Here is a 27,037-nt window from a genome sequence, read left to right on the forward strand (position 1 = left end):
AACTACAGTCTTGAAATTTGATAGGCAAACTGTGCTGCAGCCAATTGTGTTATGAGAAAGTCTTTTGTTTCGAGCCTATGCTCTTTGACAGAAAGGAACACAGAAATAAACAGGAAGAGAAAATAGAAAAAGGTTTAGTGGCTAGCGATCTATCATGGCAAATGTATATATATATATCAACATGTGAAACCATAAATCCAGAGACATTTTTTTTTCTTTCTTGGGTTGTTTTCCTCTCTCCATGTATTCTTCCCTCATTACTTTCTGTAGGAGAGCGTAGGCTTGAAACATCAAAGACTCTTCCATTTTTCCTGAGTGTCAAACTAATATATCTTGTTTGTTGTACCCTCTCCTGTCTCTGTCTTTATATATATATATATATATATATATATATATATATATATATATATATATATATATGATGGCTGTGTAAAACTAATGTCATAGAGAAAGTATACTGATGTAAATTGTTGCTAGAAGTAATTTACTCCTTAAAGGAAGGTAACTCCATAGAGAGGGACGTAACTCAAGATAAAATTGGTTAGTTGATAGATAAATAGCTTTTGATAAAATGACTGAGTACTGGGCCAATATGATTGACTAAACTCTTTAAAGGCAGTATTCTAATGTGGCTGCAATCCAGAGGAAGCATCCAACAAAAGAATTCAACCAGTAAAAGAAGAAATGTCTCCATGTATGATTGCAGTTTATGGAAAGATTATTGCCATAATTGTTAGATAAACGCTAAACTTGAAATAATTTCTTCAGATTAAGTGGTTAGAAAAATCATCAGAAATCAGGTAGCATCAATCAATCAATCAATTTTTTTTTTGTTTTTCTATATTTATTGATCTCTTCAGGCTGGTGGATGGCAGAAACATTAGATATCAATAAAAATACAATGTAGCATTTTCTTATCCCTCTGTTCAGTAGTAGGAGAGTCAATGTACAAGTTTCTCAGTTTGTCAGTGTCAGTTACATGATATATACGAGTTCAAGTTACTGTCAAGGTAGACATTTCAAGGTCATTGTCTTGTGGAACTTTCAGCAATAGCACAATAGACAAGGATAATAAGATGCAGAATATCGCCACAACATAATAGTGATGACAAGAATATTACAGTGCCAACAGCAATATACAAGTGGACAAGGATCCGCATTATAACCCTCTAAATGAAGATTTAGTACTCAGCTTCTGGAAGTCGGCAAAATACTCTTCAATTACACATAACTCCTGCTTCTTATACAGTATCTATTTAGAGTAATCCAAGCCAGTAAATAAAATCTAGAATCCAATGAAATTGGTGATAGTCTGTGAGAACCAAACATTTTGGTCTCCTAGCCTTAGTCTGAAAGCATGAAGAGAAGGAAAGAAAAAGTGTTGTTGTCACTTGGAATAGCAACAAGTGACGGCTTAAGTCTTATTGACTTATAATAGAATCAATAAACTAGATTTGAACAAGATGGGAGTTATAAATTAAAATCTAAAGCTAACTTTTAAAGAACACTTTTTGGTTTTCATGAACCTCAGTAATTCTTGATATTTTATTTTACAGGAAAATCATATTTATTTTACAAATTGGCTGTCATTCTCAGACAGAAGAATGCAATATTAACTTGCAAAATAAAACTCACTTCCGTGGAGTTCTTTTACAATACAGCATTAACAAGGTAAATTATTCAGCAACTTCTTTGTCAATGTGGATTATCTATTGTCTTTTGTATTCTTTCGCAATATTGTCTTACAGCAACAAGAGACAAATGGCAGAACCAATTTACAATGGATAGATTGTTTATGGAATTGTGTGATGTTCATTGCATTCTGGGCACATTAGAATTGTTTAATAATAATGTTTCTTTTATTTATTACACCAGCAGAAACACCACCCTCTGGGCAATTGTCTACAAATGTATGTCCTGTTTGCTTGTGTATATCTATAAAACTTGATATGAAAGGTTTTTAAGTAATATTGATATGATAGATATAGTAAAAGAATTTTCACAAATATTCTCAATGTATCTCAAACAAAAACTTTGTAATTGCTTAGTTTTAATGAAAACGATTGAATAAAATGGAGAGAGTGAAAGTGACTGAATAAAATGGAGAGGGGTAGAGAGAGAGAGAGAGAGAAAAAGGGACAATGTTGAAAGGAAAGAAAGCGAAAGTAACAGGGTGCAGGTGAAAGAAAGTATTAACTGAAATAAGAAGGGATTCAATGAGAGAGAAAAAAGATAAAAGGCCAAAGGATGAAAGGCATTGAAAAAATGATGAGAATAAGAGTGAGAGAGAAAAAGTTATAAGGATATAGAAATAGAAGGGCTAATATGAATAGAGTTGGTAAATAAAGAAGAGATGGAAAGATATAAAGAAACAAACAGCTCTGCAATGAAACAGTAGAAAAAGAGGGATATAAATGTAAGATGCTAAAAAACGTGTTGCAGTGAATAAAAATTAGTTTTCTGATTAACTTGCAATCAGAATCTTGAAAGATACTTGAAAATCAATTATTAAAAAATTAAAATAAAATAAAATTGAAATTTATAAGAATTTTCTAGACCATGTAGATTTTAATAATTGCTTTATTTTCAGAAGTTTCATACAAACAGCTTTCTTTATTGTTATATGCATAGATAGATAAACATCATTGACATAAAAGATTACAATAATAAATGCTGTGGAATATATAAATGTAAGTTGGTGTGTGTGTATGCTTGTGCATCACATCATTGTTTTAACATCTCATGTTTCATATTTGCATGAATCAGGTGAGAGTAATCTGGAGCAGTTTTCTACAGCTGAATGCATTTTCTGATGCCAACTCACCCAAGTCTAGAGAACAATAAACAACCTAGACATGGATTATTCCAATTGTGTCAACTCATTTGCAAAGCTCAATAGGCATATCTGTGTGATCACGAACTTTACTTCCCAATCATATGACTTCAGATTCAATACCACTGCCCACCACCTTGGGCAACTATCTTCTAATACTGCCCAGGCTGACTAAAAGCCTTGAGTGGTTTGGTCGATGGAAACTGAAAGAAGCCTATCACACATACACATATTCTTTTATTCTTTTACTTGTTTCAGTCATTTGACTGCAGCCATACTTGAGCATCACCTTTAGTCAAGAAAACTGACCCCAGAACTTATTCTTTGTAAGCCTAGTACTTATTCTATCAATCTCTTTTGCCGAACTGCTAAGTTACAGACAAATATACACACAAGCATACATGCACATACATATATATACAATGGGCTTCTTTCAGTTTCCATCTGCCAAATCTACTCACAAGGCTTTGGTCGACCTGAGGCTATAGTAGAAGACACTGGCTCTTGTGCGGGTGACACATGAGGTTTTTTGAGCGAGATGAGCGTGGCCGTTGCCAGTACCGCCTGACTGGCCTTCGTGCGGGTGACACGTAAAAGCACCCACTACACTCTCTGAGTGGTTGGCGTTAGGAAGGGCAATCCAGCTGTAGAAACTCTGCCAAATCAGATTGGAGCCTGGTGTAGCCATCTGGTTTCACCAGTCCTCAGTCAAATCGTCCAACCCATGCTAGCATGGAAAGCGGACGTTAAACGACGACGACGAGATATATATATATATATATATATATATATATATCTCAATCAATCATCTTCATCATCATTTAATGTCCACTTTCCATGCTGGCATTGACTGGACAGTTTGACTGAAAACTGTTAAGCCAGTGGGCTGCACCAATTTCCACTCTGATTTGACAAGGTTTCTATGGCTGGATGCCCTTCCTAATGCCAACCACTCCAAGAGTGTAGTGGGTGCTTTTACGTGCCACCCGCACGAAGGCCAGTCAGGCAGTACTGGCAATGGCCACGCTCAAATGGTGATTTTTTATGTGCCACCTGCACAGGAGTCAGCCAATGTTTTGTTCACATGCCACCGGCACGGGAGTGAGACTGCTGTTACCGCTCCACTGGCATGGTGCCAGTCATCAAACTTGGTTCAGTTTCGATCTCACTTGCCCCAACAGGTCTTCGCAAGCTGAGTTTAGTGTAGGAATGAGGGAAATACTATATATATACTCTTTACTTGTTTCAGTCATCTGACTGCGGCCATGCTGGAGCACCACCTTTAGTTGAGCAAATCGACCCCAGGACTTATTCTTTGGAAGCCTAGTACTTATTCTATCGGTCTCTTTTGCCGAACCGCTAAGTTTCAGGGACGTAAACACACCACCACCGGTTGTCAAGCGATGTTGGGGGGACAAACACAAACACACATATATATATATATATATATATACATATATATGACGGGCTTCTTTCAGTTTCCGTCTACCAAATCCACTCACAAGGCTTTGGTCGGCCCGAGGCTATAGTAGAAGACACTTGCCCAAGGTGCCACGCAGTGGGACTGAACCCAGAACCATGTGGTTGGTAAGCAAGCTACTTACCACACAGCCACTCCCGTGCCTATATATATATATATAGAGAGAGAGAGAGAGAGAGATTAAATTCAAACTGTCAGAGTGAAATACATCTACAATCTTCTTTATTGTGCTCATATTTTTGCAGGGTGTAGAATGGAAACTTCTGGCAAGACATGAACCCAGCGATTACTTGAACCCTAAGAGAGTTGCTTATGACATCCCAAGTAAAGTAGGGGTTCAATTTCGTTGGTGGCAGCCAGAACATGGTGGAAAGGGACACGACCAATGGGCCATTGACAATGTAGAAATATTAGCGTAAGTACTTACACTTCAAATTTCCATTTTTGTTTGACATTGTTATTTTATATTCTTCCATCTTGCATAATTCAACTAACATCTCTTATTGGGTAATACAATAATCACTGTACTGTATCTCGTTTGGTTTCACATAAATTGTAATAAGATTAGATTGCCTTTCATTAATATATTTATTAATATATTTAGATTAAGGTAATCTATTCAAGCTTATATGTCATAGGCAAAGATTAAGATGCTCTCAAACTTCTTATACTATAACAGAGGGGAGTCTGAAAAAATGTATTATATCAAATTCATATTCATTTGCTCCAACAACTCTCCATGCAATACTTAATTCCTGTGATTAATTTCGTTTTGACACCAACCATTGTCTAATCATTTGTGTAATATCAATGGTGTTTAATGTATTCATCTGCATAACCTTTCAGTAATATATCTGCATTCTTTCTGCCATACATTTATATTTGTTTCTTGCACAGCTGTGTACTCTTGTTTTTAGTCTTTTAATTGTTTCAAATCCTCTAATTCTTTTAAACTGATCCTTTCTTCTTTTTCTTTTCTCCTCCTTTCAGAGTAAAGAACAGAAAAAACCAACCCCATTTGAGTCGCTGAAGAAAGAGATCCCATAAAAAAAATTTTAGCAGTTCTGCCAGTGACACAGGATGTTCTGAACCAAGAAAAGTCCCAAGTGTAAACTATAAAAGTAGGAAACCAATGACCCTTGATAAAATATTGTAAATAATCAAATATATAAAAAAAATTACTTTATACAAAAGTTTATTTCGTTTCTTTATTGTACCATGTCACCACTGTTGGAAAGAACAAAAAAAAAACTCTCCTATTTTGTTAGATCTCAGAGATGCTAACCAACATATTTGGGGATTGTTTCTCAATATAGTGAGAATAGATTGAGTCTTCCGCTGGAATTGAGCTTTAATTGTTCAGGTTTAAAATTGTTCAAATCCTTTAATGTTTTTGCATTAATAGAAGAAAATGTCAAAGAATATGCCTCAATCTAAAAATGTTTAAAGATTACATTATTTACACAGTAAAATACTCAGTCTTTTAATCTTTGATTATATAAAGTACTTTAATTTCCAACGGAATAGCTAATCTTAGAGATTAGGATGGAAAAATAATTAGCACCAACTTCTGTAAGATCCAAGTAAAGTGCTGTACCCACACCATGTGGAATGTCTACTTGTACAGTCATTGCATTACACCATGATTGAATAAATTAAAGTTGGTGATGAAATCTAGCACAGCTAGATATGAAGATAAGGATTGTGGGAGCAGAATATCAATGCAAAATAATCAATTGAAATGAAAATGACATTAGATGCAAAACCAGCCTGAGATTTGTAGATGTATCATAATGATTATCTTCTTTAATTAGCTTCATGTTGGTTGATACAATTTACTTATATCTTCATATTGCACACCTTCGAGTACTCTGCCTGCTAACGGACCCTGCAACAGAAACAAAAATTTATGTGAAAATCATTGTCACTATAAAGAGTTTTAAAGAACAAAAGCAGGAGAATTAGTAGAAATGCTAGCCAGACACAAGTTGATTTATTTTATTTGATTCAGAACTACTGCTCTTCGAGCTGGGGTGAAAGAAGAAGCAATAAATCAACAGCTCTATAATATTGTTAATTCATTTGTCTATCCTTTGTCTTGAATCTAATTTTAATAAACCATTCAATCACAGGAAATTTAAGATATTCTCGGTGTTAGTTAAAAACACATCCCAATTAATTCAGCCAAGCGAATTTATAACATTGCTCCAATGGTACACATAAAAAAAAAGTAATGAATGCAAAATAACCATAAGATACAACTTATTTTTATCTTAGTAAATTGTAATTGAAATCTGAAAATATTTCAATTTATTACATAGTTTACGAAGGAGTACCATCTTACTTTGAACCAATGAGGGAGTCTCTTAAGCCAGGGGCCAGCAACATGTGGACATGAGCAATTAAGGCATTCTCAGTCCATTTATAAACATTTTTCAAATTAATGTATTTGTGAGCCATTCAGTATTTGATGGGTTTTAGACAGCCTTTCGTGTTAAGTTCTGTTTACATAAACACTGCTTTTAATAGAAATAGGGAGGAGGAGACAGATACACATGGATATTTTAATATGTAAGATTATAATGTGATATACATGTGGCCCACTGACAAAAAGTAAACCATTACAAAAAGAAGTTATGGATTCCTGTTCTACATGGTCACTCAACCGATTAAAACTAATACTCAAATCTCCCTTAAATCACATTCTACCTTCTTGAAGATGATACCTTAGACAAGGATAGTCATAGCAAGAATGCCTTTATCAGTCTTCTTGACCTGCAGCTAAACAACAAAGATCTCACCTGTTTGATGGCAACAGTTGCACAAAATTTCTTTTCATTGATTGATTGTAAAACAGCATTTGTTCCACGATATGCACCATTTACTATTTTTACAGTTTTACCTGAAATAATTGCAGAAAAAAAAGAAATAAATACATAAAACTTCTATGACAGTTGTGTGGAGAAGTATCATGAATGAAATATACATGATGGCTGAAAGAGTGAATCTGCAGAAAAAGAGAACTTTAGGTAAACATAAACCTGGACGACTAGAGGAAGAAGTAGTAAGATCAGATGTGAAAGTAGTAGGCCTCACAGATAGAAATACATACAAGGGAAGATACTCTTACAATAAACTAATCCAAATAATTCTGGGAGACAAAATTAAAATAACCACCATAAGGTTTTGTGCTAGATTGCAAATCCATTTACCAATGACTGTACGGAAGGCAACCCATGCAAGAAAATTAGTATTTTTTTATTCTTTTATTTATTTCAATCATTTGACTGTGGCCATGCTGGAGCACTGCCTTAGAGGGTTTTAGTTAAAGTAATCAACCCCCAGGACTTATTTTTTGTAAGCTTAGTACTTATTCTATCAGGGGTCTTTTGCCAAACTGCCAAAACACAAGGACATAAAGACACGAGCATTGGTTATCAAGCAATGGCAGATAGACAGACACACATAAATACATATATATATATTTATATATATGATGGGCTTCTTTCAGTTTCCATCTACCAAATCCACTCACAAGGCTTTAGTCGGCCCAAGGTTCTGCAGTTAACCCGAACCATGTGGTTGGGAAGCAGCTGATGGGATAAAAGCATCCCAGCACTCACACAAGAGAAGTAGATCAATTATTCTGATATAAAACTGACAGAGAATGGAAAGATTTTGTTTTTCTGTGTCTAGTGAGATAGTTACAGTTTATGTCTTTGCACAGAAAGTTCTGGAGAATAAAAGCTGGGGAGAGTGATTTAAAGCAGTCCTGGTTTAGCGGATGTACACAAACACACACATGCAATATGAGTAACAAGAGAGGTGCTTGAGTGGAGAAGCAGAAGCTACAGTAGCAGAGTGGAGACATATATCTGTAGGCCAGAGGTTGGACTGTGCTGGTGAGTGACTTCATGTCAGTCGTCTTTAGGCGCAGTTTAAGATGTTCATATCAGCATCATTATCCAATATTTGGGAGCATTACACTATTATGAGATGACAGCCTTCTCTAGTTTCAGTACTTATTCTAGCGGGCTCTTTTGCCAAACTGCCAAAACACAAGGACATAAAGACACGAGCATTGGTTATCAAGCAATGGCAGATAGACAGACACACATATATATATATTTATATATATGATGGTCTTCTTTCAGTTTCCATCTACCCAATCCACTCACAAGGCTTTAGTCGGCCCAAGGTTATATGATCAGTCAACCTGCTAGAAATGGCAGCCAAATCTCTCAAATCATATTCTGACAGCTTAAAAAAAAGGAATGCACTCCATGGTAAGTAGTAATGGTCATGGCTGGAAAACCTTTTGTTGTAGGTCAATTCAATCAAAGCTGGCCCAGTGAGGCTCAAAAACAACAAAAAGATATTGAAGAGGATTAAATAAAAGATTATATTTTGTCACAGATTAGTCTCAGAAGAAGAAATGTTTAGGAAATCTGATTAAAGAGGAAACACATACCAAGAGCAGGAATCACAGTTTCAAGATGGCTCTGGTCAAGCCTCACTTTGTCTCCAGTATCCAACAGCTTCACAACAGCCATATATAAATTTTCAACTTGCTGTAAATAAATACATACGATGAATTATTTGGTAAGAATCTCATTCAATCAAATATGAGGTTTTTTCTTTTTTCTTTTTTGCAGCCATGCTGGAGCACTGCCTCAAAGCAGTTTTAGTCAAATGAACCAACCCCAGTACTATTTTTAAAGCCTGATACTTGCTCTAAGTGTCTTTTGCTGAACCACTAAATTACAGGGGATGTAAACAAACCAACACCTGTTAGTAAGTGGTACAATGGGACACACACATGTATGCATCGTTTAACATCCGTTTTTCATGCTGGCATGGGTTAGACAGTTCGACTGGGGTCTGGAAAGCCAGTGGCTGCACCAGACTCCAATCTGATCTGGCAATGTTTCTACAGCTGGATGCCCTTCCTAACACCAACCACTCCGAGAGTGTAGTGGGTGCTTTTTACGTGCCACCGGCACAGGAGCCAGTATGGACGTTAAACAATGATGATGATGATGATATATATATGTATATGTGTATATATATCAGGTCATCCCATAAGTTCTGTCTGAATTTTGAATAAAGAAAACAAGAGATCAAATGTTAATTTCCCTGATTATCTATGACTTCCTTCCATCTATTTACAAGTTTTTTGAATCCCATCAATGTAAAACTCTTTTGGTTTCAAAGCGAAGAACTCTGAAATGTCAGTTTCGACTTCCTCCTGGCTTGCGAAAGTTATGTCCCCCAAATGATTCTGTAAACTACGAAACAAATGGTAGTCTGAAGGAGCAAGGTCGGGAGAATAAGGTAGATGAGCAATTTTCTCCCACCCAAGCTCTTCGATCTTCTGTGATGTAAGACAGCTTCCGTTTTATTTTATTGGATTTTGTTAAGGGAGAAGGCAGGGCCCTTGACCTGTTACAAGATCTCCAAGACTAGTGGGAGGAAGAAAGGTATCCTCAAATCTACCATTTATCTTATTTTGTATTACATTCATCATCATCATCATCATTTAACGTCCGTTTTCCATGCTGGCATGGGTTGGACGGTTTGACTGAGGTCTGGAGAGCCAGCAGCTGCACCAGGCTCCAATCTGATCTGGCAATGTTTCTACAGTTGAATGCCCTTCCTAATGCCAACCACTCCGAGAGTGGAGTGGATGCTTTTTACGTGCCACCAGCATGGGAGCCAGTCAGGTGGCCCTGGCTTCAACCACATTATTTTTATTAAGAGTAGTCAGTGGTGTGATTGCACTCTGACCTACTTAAGGCTCTTTCTACTACTAAGTGTAATAAAATAATCATCATCATCATCATCATCATCGTTTAACGTCCGCTTTCCATGCTAGCATGGGTTGGACGATTTGACTAAGGACTGGTGCAACCGGATGGCTACACCAGGCTCCAATCTAATTTGGCAGAGTTTCTACAGCTGGATGCCCTTCCTAACGCCAACCACTCAGAGAGTGTAGTGGGTGCTTTTACGTGTCACCCGCACAAAAACGGCCACGCTTGAAATGGTGTCTTTTATGTGCCACCCGTACAAGAGCCAGTCCAGGGGCACTGGCAACGATCTCGCTTGAAAACCCTACAAGGCCAGTCAGGCGGTACTGGCAACGGTCAATCTGTTCCTTTAATACGTAGGCGCAGGCATAGCTGTATGGCAAGATCACTTTCCAACCATATGGTTCAGGGTTCAGTCCCACTGCATGATACTTTCGGCAAATGTCTTCTACTAAAGACTCGGGCCAACCAAAGCCTTGTGAGTGGATTTGGTAGACGGAAACTGAAAGAAGCCCATCATATGTATGTGTGACTTTGTTTGTCCCACCACAACCACATGACCACCGGTGCTGGTATGTTTATGTCCTCATGAAGAGACCAATAGAATTAATACCAAACACAAAAAAAGTACTAAAAACGATTCGTTCAACTAAAACTTCTTCCAGGTGGTGCCCCAGAATAATAAAAAAAAAAAAGAATAGCTACCTTAATCACAGCTTTCCTTTTGTAGTATTTATCCCCGAGTTTTTTGGTTATAACCTTTACAACAATCCCCTCGTCGAGCCAGTTGTCTTTACGATTCATCTTTTCTCGTTTCATTTCTTCAAACTGAAATATACAATTGACATTTATTGTTTACTAACCATAAAGTAAGATAATCAAGAATGTTAAATAGCAATTCTTTTATTTCCACCTAAATGTATTGCTTCTGTTTACTTCATATGTAAACATCTTGAAAAATTAAATGCATTTAAAATATATTTATGAAAAATAAATACAGTAACTAACAGGTTTATAATGAGTGTAATTATTGGGAAAAAAGTAAATAACACTAATTTACTGAGCCCTACAAATCCTTTGATTAGAGGAGACAAAGGAATTATTTTTCTAATAAGAGTTGTGCAACTTCCAGGTTACAGACTAAATGGAACATAAACTCAACTCTAAGACAGGAAATTGATCCCAGGAATCAATATTGCATAAATATAGGTGGAAACACCAACCTGTAATCTACTTAACTGTATTCAATGAACCTTGGCAGGTGAAAGTGTCATGACAATAGGCAAAACCACATTCACAATGTACACATTATATTGCATCAGTAAACTTCATCCTAATTCATGTAATCATCATCATCATCATTTAACATCTGCTTTCCATGCTAGCATGGGTTGGACGATTTGACTGAGGACTGGCAAACCAGATGGCTACACCAGACTCCAATCTAATTTGGCAGAGTTTCTACAGATGGATGCCCTTAATATATTTTTATGATTTTTTTATACTGAACCAACTGCTTTTTGTCAAATTCTCTAGTTTCTAAATAGATCGGGAGATTTATACAAAAAGAAAAAAAAAAAGCAATGCAAAACTTAAAGACAAAACCCATTCACATTTTTATAATTTCTATTTCACAAAAATTCCAGTTAGATCTTAAGGAGTTATTTCCTTTGCTAATTGTTTTGAGGTTTGAAACATCTCTAGGGGAGTTCTGTCTTCTAATTGCATGGATAATCTCACGTTTTCCAACTCACTATAGTATATATGTAAGACTCCACAATATGTATATTCAACATGCAGAATTCTGTCCAGAGGTGGTTCCCCTCCACCATATTTGCTTCTTACCTTCATAATGTCATCAAGAGCAGAAGACTTTCTTTTAGTGCCACTTGCAGATGCTAATTCCTTTGAAGATTTAGTATCTGGTTGAGGTAATTTTTTCAAGATATTATTCTTCAGTTCTGTTCTGGAAATTAAAAAAAAAATTGAAGAAATAAGCAGACATGGCCATGTAGTTAAGAGGTTTGCTTCCTAACCCCATGGTTACAGGGAAAAGATGGTGGGAGAAATATGAAGTTATAGAATAAGCAATAGATAGGGGAAGATGCTTTCACAAAGCAACAGGTAAGGGAAGGGTGAGTGCACATACATGTGTGCATGCAAGCAAGGACAGACGGACAGACAGATGGTCACACACACATACATGAATATACACACACAACAGGCTTCCATATATTTCCTGGCAACCAATTCGAATCATAAGACAGTGGTTGGCTCAAGGCTACAGTAAAAGATGCTTACCCAAAGTAACACACACACTGAGATTGAACCCAAGACCACAATGTAACAAAGTGAACCCTGTATCCACACTGCCATGGCTGCACTTTTACATTGATCATGTTGAAAATATATTCATTTGAAATACAGTCACGAAACAGTTCAACCAAAAGCAACACGAAATAAATAATAATAGTTTCAAATTTTGGAACAGGGCAATAGATTTTGAGGGGAGGCAGAGCAATTATATGACCCAGTATTTAACTGGTACTTATTTTATCAACCCCAAAAGGATGAAAGGCAAAGGCAACCTTGGTGGAATTCGAACTCAGAATGTAAAGACAGGCTAAATAATGCTAAGCATTTCGCTTGGTGTTCTGAGGGTTCTGTCAGCTCACCACTTTAATAACAACAAGAATAATGCACATAGCCTCATCATCATCATCATTTAACGTCCGTTTTCCATGCTGGCATGGGTTGGACGGTTTGGCTGGGGACTGGCACGCCAGGAGGCCTCACCAGGCTTCAATCTGATCTGGTAATGTTTCTACAGCCAGATGCCCTTCCTAACACCAAACACTCCAAGAGTGTAGTGGGTGCTTTTTACATGTCACCGGCACAGGAGCCAGTCAGAGGGTACTGGCATAAGCCACCTTCAGATGGTGCTTTTTACGTGCTACTGGCACAGGAGCCAGACGGGGTGGGGGCTGGCATTGACCACATTCGGATGGTACTTTTTACGTGCCACCAGTATGGAGAGCCAGTCAGGTAGCAATGGCAACGACCCACACATGAATGGTGCTTATTGCATTCCACCAGCACAAGAGCCAGTCAGGCAGCACTGGCATCAGCCACAATTACAATTTCCACTTGATTGTGATTTGATTTTACCTAACTCAATAGGTTTCCTCAAGCATGGCGTGTCGCCTGACAATTCAAAGGTACTTTTTAAATGAGCTGGTTATGCAACACTAGTATAGGCTACAGCTGTGATCTCATTTTACACATTTAGAAAATGGGTATAGTTAATTAGATTGACACTAGTACACAGCTGGTATTTATCATATCAATCCCAGAACAAATAAAAGGCAAAGTTGACTCACACAGTGTGTGTGTGTGTGTGCGCTCAGAATATGAAGGGATGTAACTAAATACTTCAAAGCATTTTATTCAACACTCTTCGGATTTCGTCATCCACCACTCCTAATAATAATGATGGTGGTGGTGGTGGTTGGTCTAATTAATTTCTCAGAAAGCATTAATTGAAAAATAAATCTTTAAACTTCTATATACCTTCAGGTCATACCTTCTATATCATGATCATCAATGTTTTAACATCCACTTTTCCTTGCTGGCATGGGTTGGACATGATTTATTGAGGTAGATTTTCAATGGCCAGATGCCATTTCTATTGCCAACCCACACCTGTTTCCAAGCAAAATGATATTTCCCGATAACCAGACATATTTTCATAGGATATTGGAAATGAATGACATTCATTTACAATAATTGCATGATGTCGAGACATAGAAACACAAACACTCACACACATACATACATATATACAATGGGCTTCTTTCAGTTTCTGTCTACCAAATCCATTCACAAGGTTTTGGTTGCCCATGGTTCTACACAGTGAGACTGAACCCAAAACCATGTGATTTGGAAGTCAGCTTCTTAACCTCACAATCACTGTGTCATACTGTTACACAAAATAGAGAAACAAAAACTAAGATGGAAACAAAAATGAAATAAAACTGAAAAGCAAACAATAAGTTTCTTACTTTTTCAACTCTTCTTCCTTTTTCTTAACAAAGGTTCCCAGGTTGAATGTTACTTTAGAAAATAAAGAGAGAGAAAAACAGAATCAGATAAAAATGTTATACATTCGTACTTGGTAACGGCACAGCTAAAATATTATTGAGGAACACTGATTCAATTAAAATACCAGTTGTAAAGCTCCACATGAAATGGACTGAGCAGACCTATGATCAGAGGTATTCTTGCCAGTACCATTTTTAAGGCTAGCTGGACCTACATCAGCTAATATATCATCTTTTTAAATCAGTAGGGTGTGATTTGAAGTAAATATGGTTGTTAGTTCTAGCAGGTTAAACTACTCTGAATATGCTCTTTTATAAATTAGCAAACTTGCTAATAAACAAACCTGGGATTGGTATTAGGAAAGGTGTCCAGCTATAGAAACCATGTCAAAGCAGACACAGAACATAGTGGGGCCCTCTGGCTCATATGTTCTTGTCAAACCATCCATCCAATGCCCAGGGCCATTGCTAAGCCCCTGCAACCCCTGTGGTCACAGGGGCCTCCACGGTTGAGGGGCCCCATGTTAAGATCAAAGTACATAGATGAGTCATCTATTTACTTTGGTTAAGATGTTGAACAAGAATTAAACTATGTTAACTGAAAATTTCAAGAAATAAAATGGTAATACATTGTACCTGCAAAATATCTTGTAAAAATATTACATTGTACCATGGACGTGTACCAGACTTTGTAGATTGTCTATGATAGCTATTGAACACAAACTTAGCACTCAGCTTGATTATTCTGAACTCATCAATGATTTCGCAAAATGAAAAGTGCACCGTGTTTGTCTTTGAAAGTTGCCTGGATTATAAAAGTGCTCTTATATTCAAATCTGGACATTTTACTTTTTGAAATTTGTAATAGACCTAAACAAATTTAAATTGTTGTACTTTTAAAGATGTTCTTTAGGATAATGTGAAATACTGAACTTCAAATAGAATAAAATAAAATATAGCTATGAAATAAAAGGTGTGTAGATTATAAATTATGATTGTGAGGGATGGGGCCTTGGAACAAAAAGTTGCAGGGAGCCTCTAAAAGTCACGCAACGGAGCTGCCTATGCCAGCATGGAATAAGAGACATTAAATGATAACCATGATGATGATGACAACACCATGAATTCCTCAACTGCTGGTGGATTGATAAAGATGATGACAAGCTAGAAAATGTAAAACACACTACAGAATAAAGTTAGAAGTAGCCAAAATAAAATTTTGGTGCCTTAAAAGTTAAATCTATTCTTGGATATGATTGGGATGCTGGTTCCAAAAATATTGTTAGTTTTAGCCCCTGTCAGCACTAATGATTTAATGACAAATTATTTTGATTAAAAAATAAGAATAATATCAATGCTATCAAGGTATTACAAAAGACATTAAGATATTACTAAGTCAGTTTATTTCAGTACAAAAACTTAAAGCGCACTGCATTGCAATCTAGTCATTGTAATTGAAAACTAAACATAGGTACAAGTATGGCTGGGTGGTTAGGATGTTCATTTTGGAACCGAGTAGCTTCGGGTTCAATCCCACTGTGGACATCTACTGTAGTCTCTATGCCAACCAATGTTTTGTGAGAAAATCTGGTAGATGGAAACTGTGTGGAAGCCTGCTGTATATGTGTGTGTCATTGTGTTAATCCTCTCTCAACCACTTGTTTCTGTTTGTCAAATCCCCTTACAAGGCTTAAATCTGCCTGGGGTTATAGAAGACACTTGTCCAAGGCACCATACAATGGGACTGAATTCAAAACCATGTGGTTGAGGGACAAACTTCTTAACCACATGGCCATGCCTGTGCCTATCAAAAAATGATATTCTAGAAACAAATCTAAACATACTTCTCTACAAAAACAACCAATTCTTCATAAAGAAAACACTCTTTTAAGTAATCTATTCTAATCGAAAGGTGTTAGACATCAAAGGAAAATGAATGGTTGGTTTGCAGATCTGAATGATTAGAGAATTATTTTTGCAGACATAATCAGAGGAGAAAGGATAGCACCCATGACCATTTGACAAAGACTGGAGGGAGGAGGGAAAGAAAGCAGACTCTGCTAAAAGCACCCAAGAACCAGGTGATGATGGTGTTAAATCAAGCAACAGATTAAGTCAACACACTACATCAAATCATTACATCATCATTGTTTAACGTCCGCTTTCCATGCTAGCATGGGTTGGACGATTTGACTGAGGAATGGTGAAACCGGATGGCAACACCAGGTTCCAATCTGATTTGGCAGAGTTTCTACAGCTGGATGCCCTTCCTAACGCCAACCACTCAGAGAGTGTAGTGGGTGCTTTTACGTGTCACCCGCACAGATGAATTGAATCAGCACTTCAGCAGTTATGAGTGTTCCACTTGATCTGATCAACAGAACAGCCTGCTTGTGAAATTAATGTGCAAGTGGCTGAGAACTTCATGGATACGCGCACCATCAATGTAGTTGCCAGGCAGATTCAGTGTAACAGAATGTGACAAGGCGGCGAGCTGGCAGAAACGGCACGCTGATTGAAATGCTTAGTGGTATTTCGTCTGCCGCTACATTCTGAGTTCAAATTCCGCCAAGGTCGACTCTGCTTTCATCCTTTCAGGGTCGATTAAATAAGTAACAGTTATGCGCTGGGGATCGATATAATCAACAATCTGTTTGTCTGTCCTTGTTTGTCCCCTCTGTGTGTAGCCCCTTGTGGGCAGTAAAGAAATAAGAAATAAGAATGTGACAAGGCTGGCCCTTTTGAATTACAGGTACAACTCATTTTTACCAGCTGAGTGTACTGGAGCAACATGAAATAAAGCGTCTTGCTCAAGGACACAATGTGCTACTTGGAATTGAACTCATGACCTTACAATCATGAACCAAATACCCCAACTACCAGGCCATGCACATTCACATTAAAGAGATTTCTAATAACCACATCACCGGAACAGGAGCCCAGTCAGGGAGCACTCGTAGCTATGGCCAGTGCCCCTGACTGGCTCCCATTCCAGTGGCACATAAAAAGGCACCATCCAAACATGATTAATGCCAGGGTTGCCTGACTGGCTCCCGTTCTGGTGGCACATAAAAAGCAACATCCGAACATGGCCGATGCCAGTACCCTGACTGACTCTCGTTCCAGTGGCACGTAAATTGCACCATCCAAACATGGCCGATGCCAGTACCCACTGAGTGGCCCCTGTGCCAGTGACACGTAAAAAGCACCCACTACACTCTCGGAGTGGTTGACATTAGGAAGAGCATCCAGCTGTAGAAACATTGCCAGATCAGATTGGAGCGTAGTGCAGCCGCTGGCTCTCCAGACCTCAGCCAAATCGTCCAACCCATGCCAGCATGGAAAACGGACGTTAAAGGATGATGATGATGATGATGAAGCTGAGCAAAATCGCAATCGTGGCAGATACCAGTGTCATGCAAATGGCACCTTTGCCAGTAACACATAAAAGTACCCATTACACTCTCGGAATGGCTGGCATTAGAAAGGGCATTCAACCATAGAAAACCATGCCAAATCAGACTGGAGTCTGGTACAGCCTTCCAATTTACCAGCCCTGGTCAAACCATCTACCCATGCCAGCATGGACAACAGACACTAAATGATTATGATATTTCTTACCTTTTTCTTCACATTCTCTTTTCAGTTCTGTGAATTCAGGTTCAGCTTTGACTTTCTCAGTTACAGATGCTCTTTGGATCTGTTTCTCAATGAATTTTGCATTTCTTTCTTCATCGTCCATATCCATCCTCTCTTTTGCTTTGACTGCCTCTTGTTTTCGAATAGTTTCTGGCGTTCGATCTACGTACTGACAGAACCAACCCTTTTCCGTATAATCTACCACACAATAACCTGCATGGAAAATAAAACTAATACATGAGTAAAGGAAAAAGAAAAAAATACAATGCAAATTAGGAATTAAAATCTAAAAGAATTATTTGCTAAAGGTTCTAAAGATTTAACAATTAAAACAGTAACTTACAAATTAAGCTGATGAAGGAACACACACCGAATGAGATTACAAATGTTTTAATTTCATGATTGATCACATAACAGGGTTTCTCACCAACTCAGTCAAGTAATTGCATAGTGGTTTGCAATTAACAGAACGAGGACAACTAGATAAAGAAGTCCATAAACTACTCAGCGACTTACTAAATGTATTTGATAGATTCTGTTACTGAGAAACTTATACTATTTACAGTTAGATGTGGACATAGTAAAATGCCAGAGTATGGATGGAATTAAAGAAACTTTTTGTTGTCCACAGAGATAACACTCAGGGAGGTGTTATCTCTGTGAACAACAAAGAGTTTCACACTCCATACAAAAGGCAGACTGTATAAAGCATGTGTTGGGGGTGTGATGCTGTATAGTAAGTGAGTCATTGGAACTGAATGTGGACAATCTGTGTAGGCTGAAATGAAATGAATTGAGCACAATCTGGAGGATCTGTGATATTACATGGTAAGTAAAAGTGTGGTTGATCATTAAAAGGACCAGTCTATGTATGCTGGAAGCATAATTGTGCTGATAAGAACAATGAGGGCCGAGTGAAAAAGGAACATGTTTTGTGTGTTAAAGCAGTGATCCTCAACTGGGGTCCATATAAGATTTTGTTGTTAATATTTATTTGCAATAAATTGGTTACACTTCTACAATACACAAAATATTTAACATTTTTTTATATACAATTCCTAATGAGTCTTAATTATAGAAACGTAATAGGTATTTTTTTTTAACACTGAATGGCTAAGGAGGTCCAGTAACATTAAATAGGAACCAAAGGAGTCCATAGGCAAAAAATGGTTGAGAACCACAGTTAAAATCAGTTCACATAATGCTGGTTCTTATACAAGATGATCAAGAATCAAGATGAAACCAATATGTTGTACAACAGACACACCTAATCAAAGCTAAAATGGAAAACAGACATAAAATGTTGTGACAATGATGTTATCTTTCATGGCACCAGGAGATGTCAAGTTATCTCAATGTTTATTCTTGAAAACCAGTCCCCATCAAACTAAGTTATGATTGGAAAAGAATCAACTTGCCTTCCTTTCCTGTCCATTTGACAAAATCTGTCAAAGTCTCCCACTGAGTGGAGTTCATATGAATGTGATGACGATCTGTGATATATTCTTGGTATACTATGTTAGCATGAACTCGTTTTGTTCCAAATCGTCTATGCAAAACTTCCAGAAAACCATCAAGAAAATCTCTAAAAAAGATAAAATAAAACAAAAATATACAGAACATAAGTAAATAGCACTAGATGTATTCAGTTGAGTGGGTACTGCTAAATATTTGAAGAGTTTCAAAATGATATAAAGCATTGTATACAAATAAATTTGCATTTACATTTATGGAAAAGACTGACATGGAAAAATATAAAAATACATAAGAAATTGAATATAGGGTTTGAGAGATAAAGGCTACTCCCAGAGATAAGTAGATTTAGATAATTTTGTACACATATATCTATGTACAAAGGTGCATAATGAACCCTTATATAAATAACTATTCATGCGCATATATAAAAGATACATAGAATACATATGTTAAATACATTGTACATATGACTGACCATAAGAACCCAGACATCTGATAGTTTTTTTTTTTTTTGTAGTTTATCAATGCTAGAATTGTTATTAGTGTCAGCACAGTCATTGGATTCACCTGAGCCACATATTTAGCAGTGGAAATATGCCAAGTCCTTCCTAAGCCATTTCTTTAACTAACCTCACAGGGTTACAAATAGTATCGGCATTCTATTGAAACTTGCAATTAAGATGAGTCAATATCTTCAACCAACAGATGCTTCACAATTGTTGATATCATTCCTTGATGAAAGATCATGCAAAAGAAATTACAATATATAATGACTTACTTAGAAAATGTATCTATATAATCATCTGGGTTTTCAGCAAACAGCAACAGTTGCCTTTGGTGGGATTCAGACATCATGTGACATTTAAAACCATTCTAAAATATAAAATTATACAATTATACATTCTAACATAAAATTATACAATTAGCAATTCAAGAGACTAATTAATACACTATTCCACAACAGTATGAAGTGAGCAAAATCTTTTAACATCAGCTGCAATTTAAACCAAAATGATTCCAAATTGCAGATTTTGATTACAATCAAAGACAACATTCTTAGTTGAAACTAGAAATTTATTGATTTTTGATAAGACTGACATTAATTCTAATACAGATAATATTGTTATTTTTTAAAAATTTAATGGTAGAAATTTCAATATAATTCAAATTTCAATTTGGAGCCAGTACCGCCTGACTGGCTCTCATGCCAGTGGCACATAAAAAGCACTCACTACATTCTCGGAGTGGTTGGCGTTAGAAAGGGCATCCAGCTGTAGAAACCTTGCCAGATCAGATTGGAGCCTGGTGCAGCTTGCTGGCTTGTCAGTCTTCAATCAAACCATCCAGCTCATGCCAGCATGGAAAACGGACATTAAACAATGATGATGGTGGTGATAATGATGATCTTCATGGCATTCTAAACTCACAGAAATCTAATGCTATTTATATCTCAGTAATAAAACAGTGAAACAAAAATACAAGATACTACTGAATGTGGATACTATTGAATGGATTTTCCAAACAAGTACTGAGTCTCAATGACACACTTTCACTCCCACCAACCATCTTTCTTTTCCAACTGCATAACCATATATCTCCCTTACAGCCAGACACCTGTTCCTGTCCCTCTGTCATATTAAACTTCTCATTATCTGACATAAAGCCACCTTCTTGAGTTAAGGGGTCTTGCCTTACAAGTTACTTGATGACCTCACTGGTGCTGGTACCATGTAAAAAGCACCCACTACACTCTGTAAAATTATTGGCATTAGGCAAGGTATCCAGCCATTGAAAACGATGACAATGATGGGTGTGTAGATTCCACACTTATTTTGGAAACTATAAGATTGCTGGAAGTTTATAGAGAACTATGAAATACATAATTTCTTTTGAAATAGTATGTTTTCTGAGGCATTTCAATTTTTACATGTAGTATTGAAAATGCAGTCTTAGATAAAAACATCTTTTGAAAATTATCTATTATGCTTATTTTCACAACAAATGGAAAAAATTCAGTGAAAGAACTGAAGTATTTCGGTACAAGAACTGGAGTATTTCCAGATTGCAAGACTATGTGTGAGAGAAAATTGTTATGTCATAGGAGAGAAATGTGTCTGCATGGATGATGATGCACTTGCTTTTAATGAGTCTGCAAAGAAAGAGGCTTGGAGATGCCATTATGAAAGACTGCTAAACGTGGAGAACGAATAGGAGGAGGAGAGTCTGCCAAAGGTCAAACCAATTGAGGGACCATCTACCTGAATTGACAGTGACTTGGAGAAACTTTTGACAGAGTCCCTCCCCTGATCTCTTAATTGTTGGTCAATGCAGAAACTAGGGATAGACAAGTGGTTGCTGAGAGCCATACTAGCCCTGTACAGGGACACTACCAGTAAGGTGAGGGTTGGTAACAAGTACAGTAAAGAATTCAGGGTACAACTAGGGGTCCAACAAAGATCAGTGCTCAGCTCCCACTTGTTCATCATAGTCCTCCAGGCAATTAGAGAGCTCCTGGGAACTCCTCTATGCTGATGACCCTGCTCTTATAGCTGAATCACTACTTGAACTAGAGAAGAAGTTCCAGGTATGGAAGCAAGGTCTAGAATTGAAGGGCCTTAGAGTTACCCTAGCAAAAATCAAAGTCATAGTAAATAGGAAGGCAGACAAATCACAAATCCCTTCAGGTAGGTGGCCCTGCTCAATCTGTAGAAAGGGTGTAGATAAAAACTCCATAAGATGCATCCAGTGTAAGCTTTGGACACATAAAAGGTGCAGCAACATCAGAGGAAGGTTAACAGGGAAACTAACTTTTATATGTGAAAGGTGCACAGGTACAATAAACACTGAAAATGCGCAGAAAATAGACTCCATCAACTGCCAGGAGATCAGCTAGAGGTAGTAGATAGCTTCCGTTATCTAGGTGACCAAGTTAGAAGTGGAGGTGGATGCTCTGAGAGCGTAGCTATGAGAATGAGATTAGGATGGGCAAAATTCAGAGAGCTTCTACCCCTGCTGGCAACAAAGGGTCTCTCTCTCAGAGTGAAAGGCAAATTGTTTGATGCCTGTGTGCGAACAGCTATGCTGCATGGCAGTGAAACATGGGCTGTGACAGCCAAGGACATGCGTAGGCTTGAAAGAAATGAAGCCAGTATGCTTCACTAGATTTGCCAATGTCAGTGTGCATGTTCAACAGAGTGTAAGCATCTTAAGAGAAAAGTTAGGTATGAGTGGAATCAGACGTGGTGTGCAAGAGAGACGACTGAGCTGGTATGGTCATTTGATGCATATGGACAAGGACAGCTGTGTAAAGTAAAAAAATGCTGATCTCTAACCGTGGAGAGAACCTGTGGTAGAGGTAGACCCAGGAAGACACGAGATGAGGTGAAGAAGCATGATCTTCGAACTTTGAGCCTTACAGAGGCAAGGACTGGTGACCGAGACCTTTGGCGATGTACTATACTTGAGAGGACCCATCAAGCCAAATGCACCTGTACTAGTGGCACTTAAAGGACATCTTTTGAATGTTGGGCCACACAGAGGCAAAGTGGCTGAGTTCCTCTTGAGTGTTGGGCCTGACGGAAGCAAAGTGGCTGAGTTCCTTTCAAGCATTGGGCCTCATGGAGGCAATGACCAAGACCTTTGGCATTATGTCGTGCTTGAGAAGAAGACCCATCAAGCCAAGCAAAATCATGGTCATGGCAAATACCAGTGTCACACAAATTGGCACCTGTGTGGATGGCACAAACACACCTGCGTCACATAAACCAGCCCTGGTCAAACCATCCAACCCATGCCAGCATGGACAACGGACGTTAAATGATGATGCAGCAGACATACTTAGTGGCATTTCTTCTACCACTGTATGTTCTGATCTCAAATTCTGTCAAGGCCTGCTTTGACTTTCATACTTTCAGTGTCAATAAAATTAGTACTAGTTGAGCACTATGTCAGGAAGGCTTTAGCAAATTTTTATGTGTTAAACTGCATCCAAATAGCCGGACTTAAACCCTGTCACAGTGAACCAAGTAGGGCAGCTGGAGCGTGGCCGTTGCCAGAACCGCCTGACTGGCCCTCGTACCGGTGGCACGTAAAAGCACCCACTACACTCTCGGAGTGGTTGGCATTAGGAAGGGCATCCAGCTGTAGAAACTCTGCCAGATCAGATTGGAGCCTGGTGTAGCCATCTGGTTTCACCAGTCCTCAGTCAAATCGTCCAACCCATGCCAGCATGGAAAGCGGACGTTAAACGATGATGATGATATATATATATATACATGGAAGTATGTATCACAATTTGAAATATTTATTTATCTTTTAATTGCTTTATAAATAATAATTTCTTATTTCAGCACAAAATCAGTAATTTTCTTAGGGAAGTTTATTCAATTATATCTACCCCAGTTCTAGATGGGCACTTCCATTCATCAACCCCAGAGTGATGAAAGATAAAGTTAAACCCATTAGGATTAGAAACCATGTAAAGAACTGGAACAAATACAGCAATGTATTTTTTCCATTGCTTTACAAGTTCTACCAGCTCACTGTCTTTACCTTAAGAATAATATAAATATGTATCTATAATAGATTATATCTTCGATTTCGTTCCATAGTCTATCAATCACCTTACAAATAGTATAAACGCTGTGGGCGATAATAGGTTATGTATCTTTCCTATAGTTAAATTGCTACATACGTACAGTGGCAAAATAATACTATAGATAACAAACTGCTTATAATAATGTCTTAACGCAAACCAGTGGGAGATACCGTGTTAAAATAATCCACAGAAAAGAATTAATAAAAATGACTAGTTAATACAAACATACAACTGAAAAAATACAAGTAAAGGGAGTTTACCTCATCTCGACATTGTTTTTCACACATCTGACAGTACCATTTCAGTTTCTGGAGACCTTTCGCCTTAATACGATTGGCGATAGCCTTAGGTGTAAGAAAGCCGTGTTTTTCTTTCCCCATGGTGATTGTAATTCACTTGAATGGCTTTATGTAAAAGAAAATAAACAGTAAATAAATTTCCTCGGTGCTTTAACCATTGTAATTAATACAAACGTTACACTAGTTTTCATTTTTTTTTTAAATGAAAGGAAGCGGACGACGAAAACATTCGTCTACAAAATGTCATGGCAAAACTAAAACCTCTCTCTCTATATATATATATGTGTGTGTGTGTGTGTGTGTGTGTGTGTGTGTGTGTGTGTGTGTGTGTGTTGTTGTACTTGGGGATGGTCATATTGCCAGGTTAGCCAATAAAAACACACGCACAGTATATTTGGTGTTAATTTGCTTCAGCTTTATATTACATTAATCCTATTTCGATTTTCTTCCTTCTTCTACCATCCCTAAAAACTGTCTCAAAACAATACAGTAAGTAGTAAATAAGCTTTTAACTTGTTTTTTTTTACACTCCTTAAAAAGACCATTTCAATACCACATCCATCTCTCTATCTGTCTGACTATCAGTCTGTCTATCTATCTATCTATCTATCTGCTTATACATCTTCCATTGTCTCCAAAGCCTCACCCCAAAAAAAACAAAACAATGTTCTGTTATAAACAAAACCCCCCCCAAAACACCTGTTTTTATATAAATAAGCTAGATCTCTGTATTTTCAGATATATTTGACAAGTTCGAAAGACGAACGAAACGCTAATATATGTATAAAATAAATGAAAGAAGTTATTCCAAAATTCTGACGACTTTTTTTTCAATATTTACTTCTGTACATCACACCTAACACTCTACATATATATATATATATATATATATATATATATATATAGAGAGAGAGAGAGAGAGAGAGAGAGAGAGAGAGAGAGAAAGAAAGAGAGAGAGAGATAGGCGTAGGAGCGGCTGTGTGGTAAGCAGCTTGCTTACGAACCACATGGTTCCGGGTTCAATCCCACTGCGTGGCACCTTGGGCAAGTGTCTTCTACTATAGCTTCGGGCCAACCAAAGCCTTGTGAGTGGGTTTTGTAGACGGAAACTGAAAGCCCGTCGTATATATGTGTGTATATATATATGTATGTGTGTCTGTGTTTGTCCCCCCCCCCCGCCCCAACATCGCTTGGTGTGCTTACATCTCCGTAACCTAGCGGTTCGGCAAAACAAACCGATAAAATAAGTCCGTGGGGTCGATTTGCTCCAGCATGGCCACAGTCAAATGACTGAAACAAGTAACAGAGTAAAGAGTATATATATAAGCAACAGGATATCCTGTTGCTTATTTCCATTATATATATATATATATATATATATATATATATATATATATATATACACACATATATAAACCCTCGTCATCTTTATCCATTATTTACAACTGCTTTCCAGCTTCGCTTTGGAAAAAATGATTATTTACTCGACTTATAAAACTATTTGTACCGCTCACACATAAATTTCTATTTCTGACTGGTTATCTAGCTATCATTTCTTACTGCTTTTTTTCCTTCCTTTCATAAAACAGACTTGCAGCTAAAAAGTACGGCTCAAAAAAGATATAAAATAAACAAGAACTGAGAAAAAACAAAAACAACTGAAACTAAAATCAAAGTTATCAACGTTTTGATTTTACGAACGTAAACTGAACAATTACCATATATATACATATATAAACAAAGGAATATACGGAAAACAGGAAAGAACACATAGTGGACGTTGACATTCTGAACAAATGTCGACTTCAAAACACCTAGTCATTAATTATATATAGAGATACACACACAGTCATTATAAAGTCCGAAGATTTATAAAATATATTTTCTTGTTTCTAATAAAAGAAAATCATCAATTTACTTAGAGAAATTAACATAAAACGTATTGAGATCGTGCGTGTATGTGTGTGTGTTAGTTAATTAATACCATTTGCCAAATTTTAAATACATACCGTCAATAAAATCTGGATTGAAAATTTCAAAATAACACCTTCACACTAAACGGAACTAATTTCAAAGAAATATATATTAGTTCTGTTTATATATGTCTACATTTAAAAAGTATCTGAAAGTGAATTATTTTCATCACATTAACAGTGAAAAAAAGCTGCTCTTCCTAAAACCAAAGCATTTTAAACTCATAATTACATAAAATAAACAGGTTAATTACAGATACAGGAGTGTATGACAAATAATTAACTACAGGTCTTAGGTCACTTATCACCGGTTGTCACCGATAAAATATTTCCGTCAATGAACCAGGGGAGTTAATTAATGGAATTAACTTCTACATGGTGTCCACAAAGCCTGGTACGTGGAGTAAATAAAATCGTAACAAACAATTGAATATAAGAAGCTATAATTTCTTAAAGTATTTGTTAATCCCCATGTACCCAGACTTTGTGGACACCCTGTATGTTCAACACCACGATAAAAGCTTCTTCATCGTCATCATTTCTGCTACAATAGCAACCAAATCTTCCACAATTCTCATCGCACCAACCGTTTAAAAAAAAACAAAAGGACGCATTAGACAAAGTAGGGATCTTTTCTGTTTGGCTGCCAAGATCTCAAAAATCAAAGTTGATTGAAAATTTTAAAATTTGGTGCATTAATGTAGTCTTCCAAGCTGAATTGCTGGAGTTATTTCACTTTTTCCAGAAAAATATTTTTAAAAAAGTTATAGAGGTTTAAAGTTAGATCATTTTCACCCAGTCAGGAAACAGGATTTGGAAGCTCTCATTTT

General features: G+C 37.1%; 2 protein-coding genes across 4 annotated transcripts in view; one reads left to right on the forward strand and one right to left on the reverse strand.

The window, feature by feature from the left end:
* Positions 1-5,506, forward strand: part of LOC106875197 (reelin) — a 221,159-nt gene extending 215,653 nt beyond the window's left edge. For all 3 annotated transcript variants that reach the window (XM_089350383.1, XM_014923240.3, XM_089350384.1), the window contains 3 exons: positions 1,557-1,671; positions 4,559-4,728; positions 5,304-5,506. In XM_089350383.1, the coding sequence (XP_089206509.1) occupies positions 1,557-1,671; positions 4,559-4,728; positions 5,304-5,343 (325 nt within the window). In that variant the 3' untranslated portion in view covers positions 5,344-5,506. The remainder of the gene's footprint in view (positions 1-1,556; positions 1,672-4,558; positions 4,729-5,303) is intronic.
* Positions 5,492-26,546, reverse strand: LOC106875198 (DNA/RNA-binding protein KIN17). The gene is made up of 11 exons (XM_014923241.3): positions 26,244-26,546; positions 24,196-24,339; positions 20,117-20,211; positions 19,281-19,447; positions 17,845-18,075; positions 14,185-14,236; positions 11,969-12,089; positions 10,829-10,951; positions 8,785-8,884; positions 7,115-7,215; positions 5,492-6,201 (listed from the first exon to the last, which is right to left on the reverse strand). Exons 2-11 carry the CDS (start codon positions 24,313-24,315, stop codon positions 6,130-6,132), a joined length of 1,182 nt encoding a protein of 393 aa, XP_014778727.1. The 5' UTR covers positions 24,316-24,339; positions 26,244-26,546; the 3' UTR covers positions 5,492-6,129.
* Between the last annotated feature and the right edge of the window lie 491 nt (positions 26,547-27,037).

The sequence above is a fragment of the Octopus bimaculoides genome, chromosome 4 (assembly GCF_046866305.1).
Source record: "Octopus bimaculoides isolate indiv1 chromosome 4, ASM4686630v1, whole genome shotgun sequence".
NCBI lineage: Eukaryota > Metazoa > Mollusca > Cephalopoda > Octopoda > Octopodidae > Octopus > Octopus bimaculoides.

Excerpts from the sequence above, each read along its gene's own strand:
- LOC106875198 (XM_014923241.3), bottom strand. The coding sequence starts at position 24,315 with ATGGGGAAAGAAAAACACGGCTTTCTTACACCTAAGGCTATCGCCAAT. Across the intron at positions 18,076-19,280 it reads CAAATGGACAGGAAAGGAAG|GTTATTGTGTGGTAGATTAT; the intron begins GCAAGTTGATTC and ends TTTTCCATGCAG. Across the intron at positions 10,952-11,968 it reads CTCTTGATGACATTATGAAG|TTTGAAGAAATGAAACGAGA; the intron begins GTAAGAAGCAAA and ends TGTATATTTCAG.